The 10,822-nt window shown below is 30.6% G+C and overlaps 3 protein-coding genes across 4 annotated transcripts; all 3 read right to left on the reverse strand.

Moving 5' to 3' along the window:
* Nucleotides 1–9: 9 nt before the first annotated feature.
* On the reverse strand, nucleotides 10–2,885 carry LOC113795435 (polycystin-2-like protein 1). The gene is made up of 7 exons (XM_027345617.2): nucleotides 2,615–2,885; nucleotides 2,435–2,548; nucleotides 2,237–2,364; nucleotides 1,131–2,165; nucleotides 963–1,084; nucleotides 786–906; nucleotides 10–727 (listed from the first exon to the last, which is right to left on the reverse strand). Exons 1-7 carry the CDS (start codon nucleotides 2,730–2,732, stop codon nucleotides 176–178), a joined length of 2,190 nt encoding a protein of 729 aa, XP_027201418.2. The 5' UTR covers nucleotides 2,733–2,885; the 3' UTR covers nucleotides 10–175.
* A 141-nt stretch (nucleotides 2,886–3,026) lies between these two features.
* LOC113795432 (rabankyrin-5-like) lies at nucleotides 3,027–3,873 on the reverse strand. Its single transcript, XM_027345614.2, has one exon. It carries the CDS (start codon nucleotides 3,871–3,873, stop codon nucleotides 3,046–3,048), a length of 828 nt encoding a protein of 275 aa, XP_027201415.2. The 3' UTR covers nucleotides 3,027–3,045.
* Nucleotides 3,874–3,931: 58 nt separating this feature from the next.
* On the reverse strand, nucleotides 3,932–10,799 carry LOC113795431 (uncharacterized). Of its 2 annotated transcripts, none has more exons than XM_075823035.1 (10): nucleotides 9,850–10,799; nucleotides 8,360–8,540; nucleotides 7,496–7,630; nucleotides 7,129–7,254; nucleotides 6,917–7,036; nucleotides 6,732–6,857; nucleotides 6,452–6,676; nucleotides 6,132–6,390; nucleotides 4,823–6,076; nucleotides 3,932–4,766 (listed from the first exon to the last, which is right to left on the reverse strand). In XM_075823035.1, exons 2-10 carry the CDS (start codon nucleotides 8,514–8,516, stop codon nucleotides 4,238–4,240), a joined length of 2,931 nt encoding a protein of 976 aa, XP_075679150.1. In that variant the 5' UTR covers nucleotides 8,517–8,540; nucleotides 9,850–10,799; the 3' UTR covers nucleotides 3,932–4,237. The 2 variants fall into 2 exon arrangements, with proteins under 2 accessions (XP_075679150.1, XP_075679149.1); XM_075823034.1 differs by having other exon boundaries at nucleotides 8,360–8,659.
* Nucleotides 10,800–10,822: the final 23 nt, after the last annotated feature.

Raw genomic sequence — 10,822 nt, forward strand, 5'->3', positions numbered from 1 at the left:
CGCGCCCAATTCTTTTAAAAATGAAAAACAAATGTTATTTTTATTTTCAATCGAAACAAACAAAATTTAATTTGAAATTTTTCTTTTTTTTGCATTTCAATAAGATTAATGATGAATTTGACTACTAAAAAATCTACTTAAAATCTGTTTTTGAAAAATAACAAAAATGTTAATGTTAATTCTCATTTTCGATGCGATTAGCAAAAAGTGAATCAATTTTATTCGAAATGGTAGCGAGAACATATTCCATACGATCGACGCGTTTGGAAATTTTTCCGAAATCAAATTGTGGCGGCAGATGACGAGCACCGTGTGCCAAACTTATCAACGAATCACGACGTTTATTTTTATTTTCTTCCATTTCTTTTTCAATTGATTTCTTTTTACCTTCCAGATCTTCAAACATTGCATGCAATTCTTTTTCATCCAATTCACGATTCTGATCAATATCATATTTCGCAAACAACATTTCAATTTCCTGATCGCTTAGATTACGTTTTTTCAGTTCTTGTCGTATGGTTGCAAAGCTAACACGGCGTTGACCATCAAATCCAGATTCTCGAATTGCCTGTTGAATTTCTTCAATTTGTTCCTTTTGTGTACCAAGTTTATGAAGGATTTGATTTGAAATTGCTTTGAAATAATCCATCATAGCAAATTCTTCATCATCTTTTAATTCTGATTTCACCTCGGCATATGTATCGTTGATGATAGCCAAAAACATGTTCTAAATGTGGAACGAATCATTCTTCACTATCGAATCAAATAAGAAAAAAATATCTTACCATCAATACGAAAAACACAAAGAAGATGTAGCTCAAGAAAAATATTGGTCCCAAAACACGATTAGCATTTTCGATTGATTGAAAATCAAAATCACCAAGAATCAAGCGCAACAGTGTGAAACTAATATAAGATAAGATCATTAGATTGAATCTGATTAAAAATCCACTGATACTTACACAGCCCGACCGAATGAACTATAATCCTTAACTTGGGTACCAAAAAGCAAGTAACCAAGTTGGGCAAATGCAAAAAATACGATGAAAAACATCAAGCCAAAACCGGCAATATCTTTGGCGCACTATAAAAATCAATCAATAATGGCTTTGAGAAAACTCAATACTTACACGACTAAGGGTTGAACTTAGCTGTGACATAGTTTTATTGAAGCTAATATATTTGAAAATTTTAATCCATGATACGAATGATAGTACAGCCAGAATATTGCTAAATTGTGCTGACCAAAATCCCAATGTATCAAATTGATAGGTATCGATTTGAAGCGCGTGGCCAGTTCGATTATTGAATTCGTTCATCGATTCGATCATCATATTCGAATCACCATAATGTTCAGTTTGCAAGTCTTCCGTAATTGTTGCTTCATCGAAAATTTTGGTTATAATATATTTACGACAAACCAAAAAGAAAACCAATGCCAACGATATAAGAATGATGAAAAGATCCAGATAATTCCAACCACTTGATCGAAGATATGGTATGAAACCAAGTGCAGTAATTTCGAAAAACTCTTCAATCGTATAGTAAATGATAAACAGTAAAAACAATACGAAACAAACATAAAGACCAATTTGCGATTGGGAACTATTTTCCAGAAGATTCAATGTTCGAAATTGCCATGAGGTAAACATTCCACCTGTAGCTGGAAATTCGGCAATCAGTTTTGTTACAACATAAAGATTTATATTTGGATTATATGTGGTAAAATCAATCAGTACTGCACGTGTACCACGATCAATCCATAAAAATTCTTTAAGTTTTTCAATAGTTTTCATGGCTATTGTTCGGTTTAAGGAAAGATTCACAATATAGCCACCTTCACCCGAGTAGGTGGATAATTGTCCCCAAACATCATTTTTAGCAAATGAACGAATTTCTTGCCATTGAAATTCGGGTAAAATTTTTTCATGAATAGCTTGACGATCTTCATAAATTTTTGAATAATGATTATAACAAGAAAATATTGCACGTTGAAAATCTTTATGTATTTCACAGGAATCGTTACGGACACGTATTTGTCTCATACGTGGTGCACCAAGCAAATAATTTTCATACAAAATTGATTTGAATGTTGTACTATCTGCCGATTGATTATTATACCATTTATCCCAATACAGGCCTTGAATCAATGGACCTTCAACAAACTTTTTTTTTATTTATTCACAAAAAAAATTATGAAATTATGAAACCAGCTATTTTAACTCAATCAACTTACATCCCAAAAATGATCCATCTGTGTTGCCGTACGAAATGTTATTCCTTTCGAATCCGCTTGATCCAAAAATAGATTCGACATGATTTTTGTCTGATAATACATTGTTGGATTCATCATTGAAAATGTGACTTGATTGTGATAATAAAAAACAATGATATAATTCATTTGGAAAAAAAATTTAAATAATCAACGACTTACTGTAAGTAATTGTTATCAAAAATGCCATATATGTCAACAATTCACGCAAAGTTGTTTTCACCACCTTGGTTTTGTCCGCATCTTTCGGCAGAATTTGTTTGGTAATCCAGAAATCTATTTGAAATTTTTTTGGGGAATGTGAACATCATCGCCAAAAAAATACGGAATCAATCGACAAACCTTCGAGATTTCCTTGAATTTTTTGCCATTTTGATTTTTTATTGATAATACCATCCGATGATGATGCAACTGATGAACTTTCAGCATCAAATTGTCTATCACCAGTAGCCGAATGCATTATTGTTGTTGTTGTCAGATGAAGCAACCGACCGACCTTCAAGCAAGCAAAATCACAAATGACAAATCTCGAATCGATTGAATGAGAAAATATATTCCATTTTTTCAACAAACAAACCAGATAATTAGCAAAAAACCATCATGATTAAGGCATTATTAATTCATAATTTGGATTCTCGTTCCAGACCAGATCTCTTTTCGAAAAAATGAATATTAATGCTGACTGGCCAAGTTGACGTCAATGAAAATCACGAGAAAAAATTTCGAAAATGAACAACAACAACAATTATAATAATGAAAATGATAATGAAATTTTAATGCAAAGATAAATCACAGATAAAGTATTTCATTGCAATGGGTATTGGTCGTTTAAGTTTTTTGTTGCCCATTAATAGTTTATCAACATTTGTTAGAATGATTGGATAAAAATGACGTTTGAAATAATAATGTCTAATTGTTTCTCGACATAATTGTTCAAGTCGAATGGGCTGATTATAACATTGAGATAACGATGAAGAAGATTGTTCCAGAATAAATGTCAAATCTTTGTTTGTCGATTCAAGTGTTAGGAAATTGGCTCGTTGATCTTGAGGACAATCATATCCAATATTCAACATTTTAATTATTAATTCACAATCAATTCGATAACGAAATGCAACCGATAATGGATTATATGACAAATTTAGACGAAATAATGGATGTGATAATATTTGATCGATCAGTATTGCAATACGATGTTCCATTGCAATCGATAATGGTTGACGACCAAATAAATCGGTTAGATTAACATTGGTTTCATTTTGCTCAAGCATTAAAATAGCCCAGGAATATTTACGTTTTCGAATAGCAAGAATTAATGGTGTTTCACCATAACCATCAGATGTTTGATCACGAGTATTCAAATTAATATGATTCTCGATTAAATATTGGGCAATTTTTTGGCGTTCGTGAATTATTGCATCATGTAAAATTGTTGAACCATTCACCAGAAATGGAAAATCTTTAAGTTTCTGTTCTGTTTCACAATCATCATCATCAAATATTTCCAATAATGATAGAAATTGTTCCAAATTATCATTCATAATTGCTATTCGAATATCGGCCATTATATGACGACGACGATGATGCAATTTATTCTTCATGTTTTCCCAATGACGAATAATCGTTGAATGTTCTCAGAAAAGCTTTCTAGCCATAGAGTTAAGAAAACTAAATTTAGCTTATTTAATTCAAGACAAGAATCTTATGCCAACAATGAAAGAATATCAATGCAGTGTGTGTGTGTTTATATTACAACAACGATTATTTAAAATATAGAACACAAACAATATAAGATATAAGATAGATTAAGATTTGTAACACATACTATCAATCACTATATGGAGATCTTCATTCATTTTTTGGTATAAAACATAAACAAAAATAGTACATTTCGAACATATAAAAACATTATTTCAAATAAATATAAATAACATACAATATCCAATCAATCCCACAAACAATACATTATACAAAGAATTGACATTGTTTTTTCTTTGGTTTATCATCATCATCATTCACATCATCACTACTCCTACTGGATGATGATTGACTTGATGTTGGATTTATTGATGATAAACATTCTTCATCATCTTCATCATCATTTTGATCGTTTTTTCTATTTGGTTGTTCACTGAAATAATAAGAAACTTCATTATTATCATTATTGTGGATGATTGTCGATGATTTTCGTTGCAACAAACTACTATTATGATGATGATATGGTGCAATAGTTTGATCGGATAGAATCGATGATGAACAATAACCACTAGATTGACGATCATTATTTATAAATAGATAACAATTATCATGTGTTTTTGATTGATTAATATTTACAACATCATCGGATGTCGCAGATGCATCAGATATATTGCGTGTTAAATTTGCCGATGAAGATTCACCACTATCCAATGCATGATTTGGATGATGATGACCCAAATGAGCGAATGAAGAACGACGTAAATCATTCAATCTCATTGTTTTATAACTTTCCTTTCTAAAATATAAATATCATCAAACAAATATCATTCAAAAATAGGAAATTCCGCATACCTGTATCGACGAATCTTGTCAAAACATCTGTATAAAAGACAAAGAATTAAAAACACCACCAACGATAATAATAATAAACAATATGTTAAATTAAACATTTCATTTGTCATTCGATTAATAGCCAAACATTGATCCAATTGACAACGATCATCATCATCATTAATCTTATCCAAACAAATTATATATGGTTTTGGACAATAACATTCCGCGGTTATCGGATCACAACGATAAGGACAATTTAATGGACATTTATATGAATCATTTCTAGGCTGTTTATATGAATCTAAAGTTTCAATATAGGTAACATTTTGATGCTCATTTTTGTTTGAAAATAATTCATAAACACGACCAGAATTACCGCCAAATTTATTGGCCGTATAAATTGAACCGGTTTGCAAATCGGTCCAAAACGCTTGATTATCAAATAGATCAATATCAAAAGGATTTTCTAGATATCTTTTTGATTGTATTATAATTCTTTGGTCTGATCCATCAAAATTTATTGAATTCAGCGAATGATGTCCAGCATCTAGCCAATAAATTCGTCCGGTAAGAAAATCAATTTTCAATCCAGTCGGCTGTATAACTTGATCGGTTAATATGATTTGTTCATTGCCATCTTGAGATTGACGAACGATTCGATTAGATTCACTCCAAACAATCCATGATTCTAATGGATTCACTTCTAAATCCTGAGCTTTCTGTACATTTTCAACAAATATCATAACCATATTTGGTTTAAATAATTTAATCACTTCAATATGATTCAAATCCATATTGATAAGGTAAATCAAATGATTAATCCAATCGATGGCTAAATTACCGATACGATGTTGACATTGTGCTAAAACAACTGGTACGGTTAACTTTTGTTCCAACCCTATGGGACGATTTTTATCCAAACGATCCAGATATAATTGTCCTTGTTGATTTGATGCAACAAAATAATTTGAACCCAAATTATATGCAAAAATAAGGTGAGATTCAATATCATTATCATCACCAGTATTTTGATTATAATCAAATAATATTGATGAATTGGAAATCTTTGGAGCAGAATCAAAATCTTTTGATGACCATTGCATAGATTGTATTAAATTATTTGCCGTAAATATCATCTGATTTGAATGATTGTTGGAATTGCGAACACATTCGTCGTTGATAACAATGAATCCAATCGAACAATGACATTCAAATCCACCAAGTGTATTGGAACATTGATGACCCGAACAAATACTATAATCTTCGATACATCTAATCAAATGAAAAATTAATGAAAAATGTTAAAGAGAATCAAAGTGAAACTCACTCATTTATATCAAAGCATCGTTTCAATCGAGGATTCCAACGAAAACCTTTGCGGCATGCTGTAATAGAATTATTATCATTGGTAATCGTTTGATCAATAAATCGGCAATCTTGTTCATCCGAATGATCCAAACAATCTGGTTGACCATCACAATACATTGAAATGGGTATACATTCCCCGTTGTTATGACAACGAAATTCTTCACTGAAATCACATTGATATGTACAATTCAATTCATCCGAATTATCATTACAATCAACTAGGATAATATTCATAATGACAATTAGCTGGTAAAATTAGTTAGCAAACAAAATACAAACATTTTTCATCACAGACTAAATAATCGGCAATACATTTCGAATTATTATGACATCGAAATTCACCGGGTTGACAAACTATTAACAAATCATTGATAGACTGATTATAATTGCAATTCAATTCATCTTCACCATCCAGACAATCATCCAATTGATCACATAATTTATCATTCGATATACATTTATTATATTTTTTACATTTAAATTCATTGTTTGAACATTGTGTACCTGCAATAATGTTTGGCCATAATTAAATTGAATACATTATCATCATCCAACTCACAATTTGATAGATTTTCATCCGAATTATCACCACAATCATCATTACCATCACATAATAAATCTCTTGAAATACAATGACCATTTAAACATTTAAAATCATCTTTTGTACATACGAAACGATGAAACACTGATGGGCAACAAAAAAAATCAAACAACCGAAAACAAAGCGAAATGAAAAATACTTACTACAAGCCAAAACCGATTCATCCGAATCATCACCACAATCATCGAAATGATTACAAACATTTTTCTTATCAATGCAACGATTATTATTAGCACAACGAAATTGATGCGGTTCACAGTTGACTGAATGATACAGAATGCAAATTAAATTAAACCAAACGAATCGGAATTAATTCAATTTCAAAAATTTATCAATAATGATGCACACTACTTACGTCCATCACAATCCAATTCATCGGAACCATCTTCACAATCGGGTTCGCCATCACAACGCCAAGCGGCAAATATACATTTTTGTGTTGAATTGCATGCAAATTCTGTTTCATTGCAGTTATTTGTTGCTATATCAAAAATCAACAATCAGATATTTCCATCAATTAGTGAATTGAATTGAGTAACTAAGTGATGTTTATATGGAAAACTAATTCAAACGGAACGAGCCAGTCAAAAAAATTTGTCATCTTCAATGAAAAACTTTCTGGTTTGTCGCCCATTATTCAATAATGTATGACTTTCTAATAGCTAATGGGTTGACTTTTGGTTCCTAACAATGTTGTACATTTAACATGATGATTTACTTACGGCAATCGATTTCGTCAGATTTATCATGACAATCTGGATATCCATCACAACGTAATGATAATGGAATACAATGAATTGGATAGGAGTTTTCACATTCAAATTGATTTATACTACAAACAGCATCATCAGAGAAACCTTGTATATATGATGTCAATTTTGTTTGGAAAAATAAAAAAAAAAAATAAAAAATATCAATTACATTATCACAGTGAATGCGTTGTGAGCAATCATGCGCATGTTTCCTTCAAAGCCAAATTTAAGGGGAAAATTTTTAAGCGATTTCTATACATAGAAAAAAATCACAGTAACAGTCATCAACCTAACCTCACTTGACTATAAAATATAGTCATCAACCTAACCTCACTCAACCATAAAATATAGTCATCAACCTAACCTCACTCAACCATAAAATATAGTCATCAACCTAACCTCACTCAACTATAAAATTTGGTCATCAACCTAACCTCACTCAACTATAAAATTTGGTCATCAACCTAACCTCACTCAACTATAAAATTTGGTCATCAACCTAACCTCACTCCACTATAAAATTTAGTCATCAACCTAACCTCACTCAACTATAAAATTAGTCATCAACCTAACCTCACTGAGCCTTGAGTCATAGTCACTATAATTATGACTAACCAGTGATACTCTTAACACATTTCAATGCTTTTCATTGGTGTTTATTAATATTGATAATATCGCATATAACATTTTTTTGTGGGTAAACCTGACCTTGATCATTATTAATCATTCGCTGGGTTTTCACAGCATTAACATCATCATAAATCAATCATATCAAACAATAATGTCGGCATGTCTGGCAATAATAATAATAATAATAGATTGATTGCAACTTACCTCGACAAATAATGATAAAAGAGAATAGCGTCAAAACAAATAATAAACGATTGCAGATTTCATTTTTCCATAATAATGTTGCAAATTTATTAATATTATTATATGTCCAATCGAAATCCGGCTGTTGTTGATGATGGTGGTGATAAAACGATTTCATTTCGTTGAACAATAATAATTTCTTCTTATTATTGGCATCAAGATTGGAAAAATAATTTCCAAACATTCCAAAACAAAATGATCACAAACAAACACAAAAACAAAATCAAACGATTAATTGAATCACGAAAAATCGATGAGTAGCTAATCAAAACATTAAAAAATATTCAAAGTTAATGATCATCATAAAAATTGACAACAAAAAATAACCATCATGTTCAATATAGAAAGAATCTAGTAAAGTTTGATTTTTTTCATTCAATTTGGGTAATGATAATGACACACCACATATTTCTCTATCACTTTCCCTTTCGTTAACATTTTAAAATATGAAATAATGGTGATCCATCATTGGTGGATGGATGAATGGATCAAAATAGTGCTCGAAGCTATTTGAACCCTGAATATGGAATCGAATTACAAAGTTAACAGGAAACACAGAATTATGTGTGTGTAATACATCTGAGTTTTTATCTACATTTTCATTGATAATAATGATGTGATTGAGAACAATCGGGTGGTTGCTCGGGAAAAATTTCGACTATCTAACCTACGGCTTTTTTTTGTTCCCGTCTAATGTTTAATCAAATTTGAACCAAAAAGAAAAAAAAACTATTTCGACAATGTTCACTATAGTGACACTGACATTCTGTTTTTTGTTTTTTTTGTCTCACTCTCCCCGGTTCCCTTCTCATCGAACGATCTGATTTATTTCATTTTGTTTTCGGGTGACCATATTATTCTCTTTCTAGCTTTCATTAAATTCATTGTCAAGGACTTTTTTCTGAAATTCATTCATTGATCATGTGACCGATTTGTACGAACAACAACAACAAATTTGGTCAAACAAAACATTCGAATCATCAATGTTAAGTGCACTTCAATGTCAAATCATTCGAATCGAATGTTTTTTTTTGATTCTGTTTTAGCACAACTGTGATGCAAAACGATATCGGTTCCATAAAAACCTAACGATCATGATGATGATGATGTGTAAAATGTTTTTATGCGTCATCAAAAGTCAACAACAACTACAACATTAAATCATCATCATTATCCGACGAAGAATCATTTGAGAATAATGATTAAACTTTTTTTAAATAAAAAAATAAACATCCCTTGTGTGTTGTATCATTCATAGAGAAAGTTTTCGATTATCATCATCATCATTACCACCATTATCGTTAATGTTTATAATTTGCAAAAAAACAAATTTTCAATTTAAAAAAACTAAAAAAATTAATTGATAGTGACTTTTAATTAATTAATCTTTTTTATTCATATTGGAAATCGAATGATGATGATGAAATGGTGAAAGCACATAACATACATACCTTTTTTGTATCTGGAAAAACTAAAACAAGAAAAAAATCGATAAAAATACCGGTAAATAAACGGTGGAAAACACACACAAGCACAGAATTGTAAAAAAATGAAAATCAACAACCACAACCAGTCAAATGATGATGATGAAAGATCAAAAAAAGAATTAAAATGAAAAAAAGTAAGTTAACAAATAAAAAGTGGCGTGATATTTTTTGAATCAGACATGTGCCGTGTGTAGACACAGACGCAAACAATGTGCATTTAGAAAAAAATTGGTTAAAATGACAATGATGACGATGATGATGACGAAAAAGAAAAATGTTTTTGAAAAAATTAAGTTAATTTAGTTATGGATAATTTTATTTGAGAAAGAAGAATAGATAGAGGTAACCAAAAAAACTTTTTCTTTTGAAATGAAAATAAAGTTGTATGTGACCGACCGATCGATTCGACCGATTGACAATGAAAAAAAATTGTCGTTCGTTTCGCTTTTTGGTTTCGTTTGTCAAGCTCAAATTTCAAGAACAAATTTTCTTTTTTTCCATTTGATTTCGGGCAAAAATCATCAAATGAAATGAAATGAAATGGAGATGTGGGGATGAAAACACGCGCCGAAAAATTATTTCATTCAACCAAGCAAGCAATGACGAAAAGAAAAACGGACATGCGGACCATAACCATTGATCATTGATGATGATGGTGGTGGTGGTGGTAACCATATAAGGCTATATAGCCTTTATGATATATGATCTATCGGATGAAATGAATGGGGATTTCTTGTCAATTTTCTGTTACAGAAACATTTTACACATTGAAATATGTTGGGTAGTTTTATTTTTGTACAGTTTCTTTAACCCGGTGTTATCGGATTATTATTTCAAAAGAAGAACAAAAAATGTTGATTAGAAAAATGAAAAGCAAAAAAATGATGATGATGATCCGATTTTCAGAACAAACTTGTTATAATAATGATAATAATAA

The sequence above is a fragment of the Dermatophagoides pteronyssinus genome, unplaced genomic scaffold (genome assembly GCF_027571235.1).
Source record: "Dermatophagoides pteronyssinus isolate colony J.1.1.1.1 unplaced genomic scaffold, Derpt_VIB-CSIC_2022.12 sq0022, whole genome shotgun sequence".
Lineage (NCBI taxonomy): Eukaryota > Metazoa > Arthropoda > Arachnida > Sarcoptiformes > Pyroglyphidae > Dermatophagoides > Dermatophagoides pteronyssinus.

Coding starts and splice junctions, on each gene's coding strand:
- LOC113795435 (XM_027345617.2), bottom strand. CDS start 2,732: ATGCATTCGGCTACTGGTGATAGACAATTTGATGCTGAAAGTTCATCA. Junction 2,549..2,614: donor AATTCAAGGAAATCTCGAAG/GTTTGTCGATTG, acceptor AATTTCAAATAG/ATTTCTGGATTACCAAACAA. Junction 1,085..1,130: donor TAAGTTCAACCCTTAGTCGT/GTAAGTATTGAG, acceptor TGATTTTTATAG/TGCGCCAAAGATATTGCCGG.
- LOC113795432 (XM_027345614.2), bottom strand. CDS start 3,873: ATGAAGAATAAATTGCATCATCGTCGTCGTCATATAATGGCCGATATT.
- LOC113795431 (XM_075823034.1), bottom strand. CDS start 8,582: ATGTTTGGAAATTATTTTTCCAATCTTGATGCCAATAATAAGAAGAAA. Junction 6,391..6,451: donor TTTAGTCTGTGATGAAAAAT/GTTTGTATTTTG, acceptor ATATTATCCTAG/TTGATTGTAATGATAATTCG. Junction 4,767..4,822: donor GACAAGATTCGTCGATACAG/GTATGCGGAATT, acceptor TTTATATTTTAG/AAAGGAAAGTTATAAAACAA.